The following is a 16,871-nucleotide window of genomic DNA, read 5'->3' on the forward strand; positions in this document are numbered from 1 at the left end:
CTCGTTTACATAAACGTCTCCTCGTGGACATAAACGTCTCCTCGTTTACATAAACGTCACCTCGTGGACATAAACGTCTCCTCGTGGACATAACCGTCTCCTCGTGGACATAAACGTCTCCTCGTTTACATAAACGTCTCCTCGTGGACATGAACGTCTCCTCGTTTACATAAACGTCTCCTCGTGGACATAAACGTCTCCTCGTTTAAATAAACGTCTCCTCGTTTACATAAACATCTCCTCGTGGACATAAACGTCTCCTCGTGGACATAAACGTCTCCTCGTTTACATAAACGTCTCCTCGTGGACATAAACGTCACCTCGTTTACATAAACGTCTCCTCGTGGACATAAACGTCACCTCGTGGACATAAACGTCTCCTCGTTTACATAAACGTCTCCTCGTGGACATAAACGTCTCCTCGTGGACATAAACGTCTCCTCGTGGACATAAACGTCACCTCGTGTAAATAAACGTCTCCTCGTGGACATAAACGTCTCCTCGTTTACATAAACGTCTCCTCGTGGACATAAACATCTCCTCGTTTACATAAACGTCTCCTCGTGTACATAAACGTCTCCTCGTGGACATAAACGTCTCCTCGTTTACATAAACGTCTCCTCGTTTACATAAACGTCTCCTCGTGGACATAAACATCTCCTCGTTTACATAAACGTCTCCTCGTGGACATAAACGTCTCCTCGTTTACATAAACGTCTCCTCGTGGACATAAACGTCTCCTCGTGGACATAAACGTCACCTCGTGTACATAAACGTCTCCTCGTGGACATAAACATCTCCTCGTTTACATAAACGTCTCCTCGTGGACATAAACGTCACCTCGTGGACATAAACGTCTCCTCGTGGACATAAACGTCTCCTCGTGGACATAAACGTCACCTCGTTTACATAAACGTCTCCTCGTGGACATAAACGTCACCTCGTTTACATAAACGTCTCCTCGTGTACATAAACGTCTCCTCGTGTACATAAACGTCTCCTCGTGTACATAAACGTCTCCTCGTGGACATAAACATCTCCTCGTTTACATAAACGTCTCCTCGTGTACATAAACGTCTCCTCGTTTACATAAACATCTCCTCGTTTACATAAACGTCTCCTCGTGGACATAAACGTCTCCTCGTGGACATAAACGTCTCCTCGTTTACATAAACGTCTCCTCGTGTACATAAACGTCTCCTCGTTTACATAAACGTCTCCTCGTTTACTTAAACGTCTCCTCGTGGACATAAACGTCTCCTCGTTTACATAAACGTCTCCTCGTTTACATAAACGTCTCCTTGTTTACATAAACGTCTCCTCGTGTACATAAACGTCTCCTTGTTTACATAAACGTCTCCTCGTGGACATAAACGTCTCCTCGTGGACATAAACGTCTCCTTCTTTACATAATTGTCTCCTCGTGGACATAAACATCTCCTTGTGGACATAAACGTCTCCTCGTGTACATAAACGTCTCCTCGTGGACATAAACGTCTCCTCGTTTACATAAACGTCTCCTTGTGTACATAAACGTCTCCTAGTTTACATAAACGTCTCCTCGTGGACATAAACGTCTCCTCGTTTACATAAACGTCTCCTCGTGGACATAAACGTCTCCTTGTTTACATAAACGTCTCCTTGTTTACATAAACGTCTCCTCGTGGACATAAACGTCTCCTCGTTTACATAAACGTCTCCTCGTGGACATAAACGTCTCCTCGTTTACATAAACGTCTCCTCGTTTACATAAACGTCTCCTAGTTTACATAAACGTCTCCTCGTTTACATAAACATCTCCTCGTGCACATAAACATCTCCTCGTGGACATAAACGTCTCCTCTTGGACATAAACGTCTCCTCGTTTACATAAACGTCTCCTCGTGGACATAAACGTCTCCTCGTTTACATAAACGTCACCTCGTGTACATAAACGTCTCCTCGTGGACATAAACGTCTCCTCGTGGACATAAACGTCTCCTCGTGGACATAAACAACACCTCGTGGACATAACCGTCTCCTCGTTTACATAAACGTCTCCTCGTGGACATAAACGTCTCCTCGTTTACATAAACGTCTCCTCGTGGACATAAACGTCTCCTCGTGGACATAAACGTCTCCTCGTTTACATAAACGTCTCCTCGTGGACATAAACGTCTCCTCGTTTACATAAACGTCTCCTCGTGGACATAAACGTCACCTCGTTTACATAAACGTCTCCTCGTGGACATAAACGTCTCCTCGTTTACATAAACGTCACCTCGTGGACATAAACGTCTCCTCGTGGACATAACCGTCTCCTCGTGGACATAAACGTCTCCTCGTTTACATAAACGTCTCCTCGTGGACATAAACGTCTCCTCGTTTACATAAACGTCTCCTCGTGGACATAAACGTCTCCTCGTTTAAATAAACGTCTCCTCGTTTACATAAACATCTCCTCGTGGACATAAACGTCTCCTCGTGGACATAAACGTCTCCTCGTTTACATAAACGTCTCCTCGTGGACATAAACGTCACCTCGTTTACATAAACGTCTCCTCGTGGACATAAACGTCACCTCGTGGACATAAACGTCTCCTCGTGGACATAAACGTCTCCTCGTTTACATAAACGTCTCCTCCTGGACATAAACGTCTCCTCGTGGACATAAACGTCTCCTCGTGGACATAAACGTCTCCTCGTTTACATAAACGTCTCCTCGTGTACATAAACGTCTCCTCGTTTACATAAACGTCTCCTCGTTTACTTAAACGTCTCCTCGTGGACATAAACGTCTCCTCGTTTACATAAACGTCTCCTCGTTTACATAAACGTCTCCTCGTTTACATAAACGTCTCCTTGTTTACATAAACGTCTCCTCGTGTACATAAACGTCTCCTTGTTTACATAAACGTCTCCTCGTGGACATAAACGTCTCCTCGTGGACATAAACGTCTCCTTCTTTACATAATTGTCTCCTCGTGGACATAAACATCTCCTTGTGGACATAAACGTCTCCTCGTGTACATAAACGTCTCCTCGTTTACATAAACGTCTCCTTGTGTACATAAACGTCTCCTAGTTTACATAAACGTCTCCTCGTGGACATAAACGTCTCCTCGTTTACATAAACGTCTCCTCGTGGACATAAACGTCTCCTTGTTTACATAAACGTCTCCTTGTTTACATAAACGTCTCCTCGTGGACATAAACGTCTCCTCGTTTACATAAACGTCTCCTCGTTTACATAAACGTCTCCTAGTTTACATAAACGTCTCCTCGTTTACATAAACATCTCCTCGTGCACATAAACATCTCCTCGTGGACATAAACGTCTCCTCTTGGACATAAACGTCTCCTCGTTTACATAAACGTCTCCTCGTGGACATAAACGTCTCCTCGTTTACATAAACGTCACCTCGTGTACATAAACGTCTCCTCGTGGACATAAACGTCTCCTCGTGGACATAAACGTCTCCTCGTGGACATAAACAACACCTCGTGGACATAACCGTCTCCTCGTTTACATAAACGTCTCCTCGTGGACATAAACGTCTCCTCGTTTACATAAACGTCTCCTCGTGGACATAAACGTCTCCTCGTGGACATAAACGTCTCCTCGTTTACATAAACGTCTCCTCGTGGACATAAACGTCTCCTCGTTTACATAAACGTCTCCTCGTGGACATAAACGTCACCTCGTTTACATAAACGTCTCCTCGTGGACATAAACGTCTCCTCGTTTACATAAACGTCACCTCGTGGACATAAACGTCTCCTCGTGGACATAACCGTCTCCTCGTGGACATAAACGTCTCCTCGTTTACATAAACGTCTCCTCGTGGACATAAACGTCTCCTCGTTTACATAAACGTCTCCTCGTGGACATAAACGTCTCCTCGTTTAAATAAACGTCTCCTCGTTTACATAAACATCTCCTCGTGGACATAAACGTCTCCTCGTGGACATAAACGTCTCCTCGTTTACATAAACGTCTCCTCGTGGACATAAACGTCACCTCGTTTACATAAACGTCTCCTCGTGGACATAAACGTCACCTCGTGGACATAAACGTCTCCTCGTGGACATAAACGTCTCCTCGTTTACATAAACGTCTCCTCCTGGACATAAACGTCTCCTCGTGGACATAAACGTCTCCTCGTGGACATAAACGTCACCTCGTGTAAATAAACGTCTCCTCGTGGACATAAACGTCTCCTCGTTTACATAAACTTCTCCTCGTGGACATAAACATCTCCTCGTTTACATAAACGTCTCCTCGTGTACATAAACGTCTCCTCGTGGACATAAACGTCTCCTCGTTTACATAAACGTCTCCTCGTTTACATAAACGTCTCCTCGTGGACATAAACATCTCCTCGTTTACATAAACGTCTCCTCGTGGACATAAACGTCTCCTCGTTTACATAAACGTCTCCTCGTGGACATAAACGTCTCCTCGTGGACATAAACGTCACCTCGTGTACATAAACGTCTCCTTGTGGACATAAACATCTCCTCGTTTACATAAACGTCTCCTCGTGGACATAAACGTCACCTCGTGGACATAAACGTCTCCTCGTGGACATAAACGTCTCCTCGTGGACATAAACGTCACCTCGTTTACATAAACGTCTCCTCGTGGACATAAACGTCACCTCGTTTACATAAACGTCTCCTCGTGTACATAAACGTCACCTCGTGGACAAAAACGTCTCCTCGTGGACATAAACGTCTCCTCGTTTACATAAACGTCTCCTTGTTTACATAAACGTCTCTTTGTTTACATAAACATCTCCTCGTTTACATAAACATCTCCTCGTGGACATAAACGTCTCCTCGTGTACATAAACGTCTCCTCGTTTACATAAACGTCTCCTCGTGTACATAAACGTCTCCTCGTTTCATAAACGTCTCCTCGTTTACATAAACGTCTCCTCGTTTACATAAACGTCTCCTCGTTTACTTAAACGTCTCCTCGTGGACATAAACGTCTCCTTGTTTACATAAACGTCTCCTTGTTTACATAAACGTCTCCTCGTGTACATAAACGTCTCCTTGTTTACATAAACGTCTCCTCGTTTACTTAAACGTCTCCTCGTGGACATAAACGTCTCCTTGTTTACATAAACGTCTCCTTGTTTACTTAAACGTCTCCTCGTGGACATAAACGTCTCCTCGTTTACATAAACGTCTCCTCGTTTACATAAACGTCTCCTTGTTTACTTAAACGTCTCCTCGTGGACATAAACGTCTCCTTGTTTACATAAACGTCTCCTTGTTTACATAAACGTCTCCTCGTGTACATAAACGTCTCCTTGTTTACATAAACGTCTCCTCGTTTACTTAAACGTCTCCTCGTGGACATAAACGTCTCCTTGTTTACATAAACGTCTCCTTGTTTACTTAAACGTCTCCTCGTGGACATAAACGTCTCCTCGTTTACATAAACGTCTCCTCGTGGACATAAACGTCTCCTCGTGGACATAAACATCTCCTCGTTTACATAAACGTCTCCTCGTGGACATAAACGTCTCCTCGTGGACATAAACGTCTCCTCGTTTACATAAACGTCTCCTTGTTTACATAAACGTCTCCTCGTGTACATAAACGTCTCCTTGTTTACATAAACGTCTCCTCGTGGACATAAACGTCTCCTCGTGGACATAAACGTCTCCTCGTTTACATAAACGTCTCCTTGTGTACATAAACGTCTCCTCGTGGACATAAACGTCTCCTCGTTTACATAAACGTCTCCTCGTGTACATAAACGTCTCTTTGTTTACATAAACGTCTCCTCGTGGACATAAACGTCTCCTCCTGGACATAAACGTCTCCTCGTGGACATAAACATCACCTCGTTTACATAAACGTCTCCTCGTGGACATAAACGTCACCTCGTGGACATAAACGTCTCCTCGTGGACATAAACAACACCTCGTGGACATAACCGTCTCCTCGTTTACATAAACGTCTCCTCGTGGACATAAACGTCTCCTCGTTTACATAAACGTCTCCTCGTGGACATAAACGTCTCCTCGTGGACATAAACGTCTCCTCGTTTACATAAACGTCTCCTCGTGGACATAAACGTCTCCTCGTTTACATAAACGTCTCCTCGTGGACATAAACGTCACCTCGTTTACATAAACGTCTCCTCGTGTACATAAACGTCTCCTCGTTTCATAAACGTCTCCTCGTTTACATAAACGTCTCCTCGTGGACATAAACGTCTCCTCGTTTACATAAACGTCTCCTCGTGGACATAAACGTCTCCTCGTGGACATAAACGTCTCCTCGTTTACATAAACGTCTCCTCGTGGACATAAACATCTCCTCGTTTACATAAACGTCTCCTCGTGGACATAAACGTCTCCTCGTTTACATAAACGTCTCCTCGTGGACATAAACGTCTCCTCGTGGACATAAACGTCACCTCGTGTACATAAACGTCTCCTTGTGGACATAAACATCTCCTCGTTTACATAAACGTCTCCTCGTGGACATAAACGTCACCTCGTGAACATAAACGTCTCCTCGTGGACATAAACGTCTCCTCGTGGACATAAACGTCTCCTCGTGGACATAAACGTCACCTCGTTTACATAAACGTCTCCTCGTGGACATAAACGTCACCTCGTTTACATAAACGTCTCCTCGTGTACATAAACGTCACCTCGTGGACATAAACGTCTCCTCGTGGACATAAATGTCTCCTCGTTTACATAAACGTCTCCTTGTTTACATAAACGTCTCTTTGTTTACATAAACATCTCCTCGTTTACATAAACATCTCCTCGTGGACATAAACGTCTCCTCGTGTACATAAACGTCTCCTCGTTTACATAAACGTCTCCTCGTGTACATAAACGTCTCCTCGTTTCATAAACGTCTCCTCGTTTACATAAACGTCTCCTCGTTTACATAAACGTCTCCTCGTTTACTTAAACGTCTCCTCGTGGACATAAACGTCTCCTTGTTTACATAAACGTCTCCTTGTTTACATAAACGTCTCCTCGTGTACATAAACGTCTCCTTGTTTACATAAACGTCTCCTCGTTTACTTAAACGTCTCCTCGTGGACATAAACGTCTCCTTGTTTACATAAACGTCTCCTTGTTTACTTAAACGTCTCCTCGTGGACATAAACGTCTCCTCGTTTACATAAACGTCTCCTCGTTTACATAAACGTCTCCTTGTTTACTTAAACGTCTCCTCGTGGACATAAACGTCTCCTTGTTTACATAAACGTCTCCTTGTTTACATAAACGTCTCCTCGTGTACATAAACGTCTCCTTGTTTACATAAACGTCTCCTCGTTTACTTAAACGTCTCCTCGTGGACATAAACGTCTCCTTGTTTACATAAACGTCTCCTTGTTTACTTAAACGTCTCCTCGTGGACATAAACGTCTCCTCGTTTACATAAACGTCTCCTCGTGGACATAAACGTCTCCTCGTGGATATAAACGTCTCCTCGTGGACATAAACATCTCCTCGTGGACATAAACGTCTCCTCCTGGACATAAACGTCTCCTCGTGGACATAAACGTCACCTCGTTTACATAAACGTCTCCTCGTGGACATAAACGTCACCTCGTGGACATAAACGTCTCCTCCTGGACATAAACGTCTCCTCCTGGACATAAACGTCTCCTCGTGGACATAAACGTCACCTCGTGTAAATAAACGTTTCCTCGTAGACATAAACGTCTCCTCGTTTACATAAACGTCTCCTCGTGGACATAAACATCTCCTCGTTTACATAAACGTCTCCTCGTGTACATAAACGTCTCCTCGTGGACATAAACGTCTCCTCGTTTACATAAACGTCTCCTCGTGGACATAAACATCTCCTCGTTTACATAAACGTCTCCTCGTGGACATAAACGTCTCCTCGTTTACATAAACGTCTCCTCGTGGACATAAACGTCTCCTCGTGGACATAAACGTCACCTCGTGTACATAAACGTCTCCTTGTGGACATAAACATCTCCTTGTTTACATAAACGTCTCCTCGTGGACATAAACGTCACCTCGTGGACATAAACGTCTCCTCGTGGACATAAACGTCTCCTCGTGGACATAAACATCTCCTCGTGGACATAAACGTCACCTCGTTTACATAAACGTCTCCTCGTGGACATAAACGTCACCTCGTTTACATAAACGTCTCCTCGTGTACATAAACGTCACCTCGTGGACATGAACGTCTCCTCGTGGACATAAACGTCTCCTCGTTTACATAAACGTCTCCTCGTGTACATAAACGTCTCCTTGTTTACATAAACGTCTCTTTGTTTACATAAACATCTCCTCGTTTACATAAACATCTCCTCGTGGACATAAACGTCTCCTCGTGTACATAAACGTCTCCTCGTTTACATAAACGTCTCCTCGTGTACATAAACGTCTCCTCGTTTCATAAACGTCTCCTCGTTTACATAAACGTCTCCTCGTTTACATAAACGTCTCCTCGTTTACTTAAACGTCTCCTCGTGGACATAAACGTCTCCTTGTTTACATAAACGTCTCCTTGTTTACATAAACGTCTCCTCGTGGACATAAACGTCTCCTTGTTTACATAAACGTCTCCTTGTTTACTTAAACGTCTCCTCGTGGACATAAACGTCTCCTCGTTTACATAAACGTCTCCTTGTTTACTTAAACGTCTCCTCGTGGACATAAACGTCTCCTTGTTTACATAAACGTCTCCTCGTGTACATAAACGTCTCCTTGTTTACATAAACGTCTCCTCGTTTACTTAAACGTCTCCTCGTGGACATAAACGTCTCCTTGTTTACATAAACGTCTCCTTGTTTACTTAAACGTCTCCTCGTGGACATAAACGTCTCCTCGTTTACATAAACGTCTCCTCGTTTACATAAACGTCTCCTCGTGGACATAAACGTCTCCTCGTGGACATAAACATCTCCTCGTGTACATAAACGTCTCCTCGTTTACATAAACGTCTCCTCGTGGACATAAACGTCTCCTCGTGGACATAAACGTCTCCTCGTTTACATAAACGTCTCCTCGTGTACATAAACGTCTCCTCGTTTACATAAACGTCTCCTCGTTTACTTAAACGTCTCCTCGTTTACATAAACGTCTCCTTGTTTACATAAACGTCTCCTCGTGTACATAAACGTCTCCTTGTTTACATAAACGTCTCCTCGTGGACATAAACGTCTCCTCGTGGACATAAACGTCTCCTCGTGGACATAAACGTCTCCTCGTTTACGTAAACGTCTCCTTGTGTACATAAACGTCTCCTCGTGGACATAAACGTCTCCTCGTTTACATAAACGTCTCCTTGTGTACATAAACGTCTCCTTGTTTACATAAACATCTCCTCGTGGACATAAACGTCTCCTTGTTTACATAAACGTCTCCTCGTGGACATAAACGTCTCCTTGTTTACATAAACGTCTCCTTGTTTACATAAACGTCTCCTCGTGGACATAAACGTCTCCTCGTGGACATAAACATCTCCTCGTGGACATAAACGTCTCCTTGTTTACATAAACGTCTCCTCGTGGACATAAACGTCTCCTCGTGGACATAAACGTCTCCTTGTTTACTTAAACGTCTCCTCGTGGACATAAACATCTCCTTGTGGACATAAACGTCTCCTCGTGTACATAAACGTCTCCTCGTGGACATAAACGTCTCCTCGTGGACATAAACGTCTCCTCGTGTACATAAACGTCTCCTCGTGGACATAAACATCTCCTTGTTTACATAAACGTCTCCTTGTTTACATAAACGTCTCCTCGTGTACATAAACGTCTCCTTATTTACATAAACGTCTCCTCGTTTACTTAAACGTCTCCTCGTGGACATAAACGTCTCCTTGTTTACATAAACGTCTCCTTGTTTACTTAAACGTCTCCTCGTGGACATAAACGTCTCCTCGTGGACATAAACGTCTCCTCGTGGACATAAACGTCTCCTCGTGGACATAAACATCTCCTCGTGTACATAAACGTCTCCTCGTTTACATAAACGTCTCCTCGTGGACATAAACGTCTCCTCGTGGACATAAACGTCTCCTCGTTTACATAAACGTCTCCTCGTGGACATAAACGTCTCCTCGTGGACATAAACGTCTCCTCGTTTACATAAACGTCTCCTCGTGTACATAAACGTCTCCTCGTTTACATAAACGTCTCCTCGTTTACTTAAACGTCTCCTCGTTTACATAAACGTCTCCTTGTTTACATAAACGTCTCCTCGTGTACATAAACGTCTCCTTGTTTACATAAACGTCTCCTCGTGGACATAAACGTCTCCTCGTGGACATAAACGTCTCCTCGTGTACATAAACGTCTCCTCGTTTACATAAACGTCTCCTTGTGTACATAAACGTCTCCTCGTGGACATAAACGTCTCCTCGTTTACATAAACGTCTCCTTGTGTACATAAACGTCTCCTTGTTTACATAAACGTCTCCTTGTTTACATAAACATCTCCTCGTGGACATAAACGTCTCCTTGTTTACATAAACGTCTCCTCGTGGACATAAACGTCTCCTTGTTTACATAAACGTCTCCTTGTTTACATAAACGTCTCCTCGTGGACATAAACGTCTCCTCGTGGACATAAACATCTCCTCGTGGACATAAACGTCTCCTTGTTTACATAAACGTCTCCTCGTGGACATAAACGTCTCCTCGTGTACATAAACGTCTCCTCGTGGACATAAACATCTCCTTGTGGACATAAACGTCTCCTCGTTTACATAAACGTCTCCTCGTTTACATAAACGTCTCCTCGCTGACATAAACGTCTCCTCTTGGACATAAACGTCTCCTCGTGGACATAAACGTCTCCTCGTGTACATAAACGTCTCCTCGTGGACATAAACGTCTCCTCGTTTACATAAACGTCTCCTCGTGTACATAAACGTCTCCTCGTGGACATAAACATCTCCTTGTGGACATAAACGTCTCCTCGTTTACATAAACGTCTCCTCGTTTACATAAACGTCTCCTCGCTGACATAAACGTCTCCTCGTGGACATAAACGTCTCCTCGTGTACATAAACATCTCTTCGTTTACATAAACGTCTCCTCGTTTACATAAACGTCTCCTCGTGGACATAAACGTCTCCTCGTTTACATAAACGTCTCCTCGTTTACATAAACATCTCCTCGTGGACATAAACGTCTCCTCGTGGACATAAACGTCTCCTCGTGTACATAAACGTCTCCTCGTGGACATAAACGTCTCCTCGTGTACATAAACGTCTCCTCGTTTACATAAACGTCTCCTCGTGGACATAAACGTCTCCTCGTTTACATAAACGTCTCCTCGTGGACATAAACGTCTCCTCGTGGACATAAACGTCTCCTCGTTTACATAAACGTCTCCTCGTTTACATAAACGTCTCCTCGTGGACATAAACGTCTCCTCGTTTACATAAACGTCTCCTCGTGGACATAAACGTCTCCTCGTTTACATAAACGTCTCCTCGTGGACATAAACGTCACCTCGTTTACATAAACGTCTCCTCGTGGACATAAACGTCTCCTCGTTTACATAAACGTCACCTCGTGGACATAAACGTCTCCTCGTTTACATAAACGTCTCCTCGTGGACATAAACGTCTCCTCGTGGACATAAACGTCTCCTCGTTTACATAAACGTCTCCTCGTGGACATAAACGTCTCCTCGTTTACATAAACGTCTCCTCGTGGACATAAAGGTCTCCTCGTTTACATAAACGTCTCCTCGTTTACATAAACATCTCCTCGTGGACATAAACGTCTCCTCGTGGACATAAACGTCTCCTCGTTTACATAAACGTCTCCTCGTGGACATAAACGTCTCCTCGTGGACATAAACATCACCTCGTATACATAAACGTCTCCTCGTGGACATAAACGTCTTCTCGTTTACATAAACGTCTCCTCGTGGACATAAACGTCTCCTCGTGGACATAAACGTCACCTCGTGTACATAAACGTCTCCTCGTGGACATAAACGTCTCCTCGTTTACATAAACGTCTCCTCGTGGACATAAACGTCTCCTCGTTTACATAAACGTCACCTCGTGTACATAAACGTCTCCTCGTGGACATAAATGTCTCCTCGTTTACATAAACGTCTCCTCGTGGACATAAACGTCTCCTCGTGGACATAAACATCACCTCGTGTACATAAACGTCTCCTCGTGGACATAAACATCTTCTCGTTTACATAAACGTCTTCTCGTTTACATAAACGTCTCCTCGTGGACATAAACGTCACCTCGTGTACATAAACGTCTCCTCGTGGACATAAACGTCTCCTCGTTTACATAAACGTCTCCTCGTTTACATAAACATCTCCTCGTGCACATAAACATCTCCTCGTGGACATAAACGTCTCCTCTTGGACATAAACGTGTCCTCGTTTACATAAACGTCTCCTCGTGGACATAAACGTCTCCTCGTTTACATAAACGTCACCTCGTGTACATAAACGTCTCCTCGTGGACATAAACGTCTCCTCGTTTACATAAACGTCTCCTCGTGGACATAAACGTCTCCTCGTGGACATAAACGTCTCCTCGTTTACATAAACGTCTCCTCGTGGACATAAACGTCACCTCGTGGACATAAATGTCACCTCGTGTACATAAACGTCTCCTCGTGGACATAAACATCTCCTCGTTTACATAAACGTCTCCTCGTTTACATAAACGTCTCCTCGTGGACATAAACGTCTCCTCGTTTACATAAACGTCTCCTCGTGGACATAAACGTCACCTCGTTTACATAAACGTCTCCTCGTGGACATAAACGTCTCCTCGTTTACATAAACGTCTCCTCGTGGACATAAACGTCTCCTCGTTTACATAAACGTCTCCTCGTTTACATAAACATCTCCTCGTGGACATAAACGTCTCCTCGTGTACATAAACGTCTCCTCGTTTACATAAACATCTCCTCGTGGACATAAACGTCTTCTCGTGTACATAAACGTCTCCTCGTTTACATAAACGTCTCCTCGTGTACATAAACATCTCCTAGTTTACATAAACGTCTCCTCGTGGACATAAACGTCTCCTCGTTTACATAAACGTCTCCTCGTGTACATAAACGTCTCCTCGTTTACATAAACGTCTCCTCGTGTACATAAACGTCTCCTTGTTTACATAAACGTCTCCTTGTTTACATAAACATCTCCTCGTTTACATAAACGTCTCCTCGTGGACATAAACGAACGTCTCCTCGTGTACATAAACGTCTCCTCGTTTACATAAACGTCTCCTAGTTTACATAAACGTCTCCTCGTTTACGTAAACGTCTCCTAGTTTACATAAACGTCTCCTCGTTTACATAAACGTCTCCTCGTGGACATAAACGTCTCCTCGTTTACATAAACGTCTCCTCGTGGACATAAACGTCTCCTCGTTTACATAAACGTCTCCTCGTGGACATAAACGTCTCCTCGTTTACATAAACGTCTCCTCGTTTACATAAACGTCTCCTCGTGTACATAAACGTCTCCTCGTGTACATAAACGTCTCCTCGTTTACATAAACGTCTCCTCGTTTACATAAACGTCTCCTCGTGTACATAAACGTCTCCTCGTTTACATAAACGTCTCCTAGTTTACATAAACGTCTCCTCGTTTACATAAACGTCTCCTCGTGGACATAAACGTCTCCTCGTTTACATAAACGTCTCCTCGTGGACATAAACGTCTCCTCGTTTACATAAACGTCTCCTCGTGGACATAAACGTCTCCTCGTTTACATAAAAGTCTCCTCGTGGACATAAACATCTCCTTGTGTACATAAACGTCTCCTTGTGTACATAAACGTCTCCTCGTGTACATAAACGTCTCCTCGTGGACATAAACGTCTCCTCGTTTACATAAACGTCTCCTCGTGGACATAAACATCTCCTCGTGTACATAAACGTCTCCTCGTGTACATAAACGTCTCCTTGTGTACATAAACGTCTCCTCGTGGACATAAACATCTCCTCGTGGACATAAACGTCTCCTCGTGGACATAAACGTCACCTCGTGTACATAAACGTCACCTCGTTTACATAAACGTCTCCTCGTGGACATAAACGTCTCCTCGTGGACATAAACGTCTCCTAGTTTACATAAACGTCTCCTCGTTTACATAAACGTCTCCTCGTTTACATAAACGTCTCCTCGTGGACATAAACGTCTCCTCGTGGACATAAACGTCTCCTCGTTTACATAAACGTCTCCTCGTTTACATAAACGTCTCCTAGTTTACATAAACGTCTCCTCGTTTACATAAACGTCTCCTAGTTTACATAAACGTCTCCTCGTGGACATAAACGTCTCCTCGTTTACATAAACGTCTCCTCGTTTACATAAACGTCTCCTCGTTTACATAAACGTCTCCTCGTGGACATAAACGTCTCCTCGTTTACATAAACGTCTCCTCGTGGACATAAACGTCTCCTCGTGGACATAAACGTCTCCTCGTGGACATAAACGTCTCCTCGTTTACATAAACATCTCCTCGTGGACATAAACGTCTCCTCGTGGACATAAACGTCTCCTCGTTTACATAAACGTCTCCTCGTGGACATAAACGTCTCCTCGTGGACATAAACATCTCCTCGTTTACATAAACGTCTCCTCGTGGCCATAAACGTCTCCTCGTTTACATAAACGTCTCCTCGTTTACATAAACGTCTCCTAGTTTACATAAACGTCTCCTCGTGGACATAAACATCTCCTCGTTTACATAAACGTCTCCTCGTGGACATAAACGTCTTCTCGTGGACATAAACGTCTCCTCGTTTACATAAACGTCTCCTCGTGGACATAAACGTCTCCTCGTTTACATAAACATCTCCTCGTTTACATAAACGTCTCCTCGTGGACATAAACGTCTCCTCGTTTACATAAACGTCTCCTAGTTTACATAAACGTCTCCTCGTGGACATAAACGTCTCCTCGTTTACATAAACGTCTCCTCGTGGACATAAACGTCTTCTCGTGGACATAAACGTCTCCTCGTTTACATAAACGTCTCCTCGTGGACATAAACGTCTCCTCGTGGCCATAAACGTCTCCTCGTTTACATAAACGTCTCCTCGTTTACATAAACGTCTCCTCGTGGACATAAACGTCTCCTCGTGGACATAAATGTCTCCTCGTTTACATAAACGTCTCCTCGTTTACATAAACGTCTCCTCGTGGACATAAACATCTCCTCGTTTACATAAACGTCTCCTCGTGGACATAAACGTCTTCTCGTGGACATAAACGTCTCCTCGTTTACATAAACGTCTCCTCGTGGACATAAACGTCTCCTCGTTTACATAAACGTCTCCTCGTTTACATAAACATCTCCTCGTTTACATAAACGTCTCCTCGTGGACATAAACGTCTCCTCGTGGACATAAACATCTCCTCGTTTACATAAACATCTCCTCGTTTACATAAACGTCTCCTCGTGGACATAAACGTCTCCTCGTGGACATAAACATCTCCTCGTTTACATAAACATCTCCTCGTGGACATAAACGTCTTCTCGTGGACATAAACGTCTCCTCGTTTACATAAACGTCTCCTCGTGGACATAAACGTCTCCTCGTTTACATAAACGTCTCCTCGTGGACATAAACGTCTTCTCGTGGACATAAACGTCTCCTCGTTTACATAAACGTCTCCTCGTGGACATAAACGTCTCCTCGTTTACATAAACGTCTCCTCGTTTACATAAACATCTCCTCGTTTACATAAACGTCTCCTCGTGGACATAAACGTCTCCTCGTGGACATAAACATCTCCTCGTTTACATAAACGTCTCCTCGTGGACATAAACGTCTCCTCGTGGACATAAACATCTCCTCGTTTACATAAACGTCTCCTCGTGGACAAAAACGTCTCCTCGTGTAATCCATTAAAATAATAAACAGAATAAATCCACTGATCCTTTAAACATAGTGACGTCACTGATGTATATGTTGTTTTGGTTGAACACGCCGGAGTCCAATGTGACTTATTGTTGCAATAAATCCAGAATGAACTCAACAGCGCGTCATAAAAGCAGCTGTTGTTAGCTTAGCATCAGAACAGGAAGCATAGTTCACACCTGTTCTTCCTCTCGGCTCCATCTCGTGAAGCAGCTTCCGGTCTCTCGCTGCTCGTTTACCGAACTCTGATGGATGTTTTCCTGCCGTTGTTGTTGTTGTTGTTGTTGTTGTTGTTCATCGGCCGAGCAGCCGTCGGAGCGGCGGTCCGGCTGAGAGCAAGTCCAGGGCCGGCAGATTTCAAAATAAAACGTAAACTGATTACCGACCACAAACGTTGTGTGTTTTGTGATATTAAAATTAACTATATTGTATTTGCCATCGTTGTAGCTACGATTATAAAAAATAACATCATGTATATCACTCATAGAAAACGACTTTTAAATGAAAACGTCTTATTGTGAAGGCTTGCACAGGAAGCTCGAACACTTTTAGTAAAATGGCGTCCAAGTCACAAAATGTCTGTTGCTTCATCATGTTAGTATTAGTTTGTTTATTGTTGCTGCATTGTCAAAAACTAATAACACATTATAATTATTATTAATTATAAATCTAATCTAATAAATCCCAAACTCGAAAATAATTATATTAATATAATATATATAATCTAACAAATCCCAAACTCTTTTATTATTATGAATATAATCTATTAAATCCCAAATTTATAAAAAATATTATTAGAATTAATATAGTCTAATACTTTCTAAACTCGTAATACATTTTTTTTTACAAATATATTACAAATCCCAAACTCTATTGATTTACCAAATCACAATAATAATAATAATAATAATATTAGCAATAATAGTGATAACAACACCAATAGTAATAGTATTAATATTAAGAATAATGTTAATATTATTTACAA

At 43.1% G+C, this 16,871-nt stretch overlaps 1 protein-coding gene across 1 annotated transcript in view; it reads right to left on the minus strand.

The window, feature by feature from the left end:
- LOC117739306 (zinc finger protein 2 homolog) overlaps positions 1-16,248 on the minus strand; it is a 42,685-nt gene extending 26,437 nt beyond the window's left edge. The window contains exon 1 of the mRNA XM_034545632.1: positions 16,066-16,248. Coding sequence (XP_034401523.1) covers positions 16,066-16,087 — 22 coding nt within the window. The 5' untranslated portion in view covers positions 16,088-16,248. The remainder of the gene's footprint in view (positions 1-16,065) is intronic.
- Between the last annotated feature and the right edge of the window lie 623 nt (positions 16,249-16,871).

This window comes from Cyclopterus lumpus, chromosome 11, assembly GCF_009769545.1.
Source record: "Cyclopterus lumpus isolate fCycLum1 chromosome 11, fCycLum1.pri, whole genome shotgun sequence".
In the NCBI taxonomy this organism is placed as follows: Eukaryota; Metazoa; Chordata; class Actinopteri; order Perciformes; family Cyclopteridae; genus Cyclopterus; species Cyclopterus lumpus.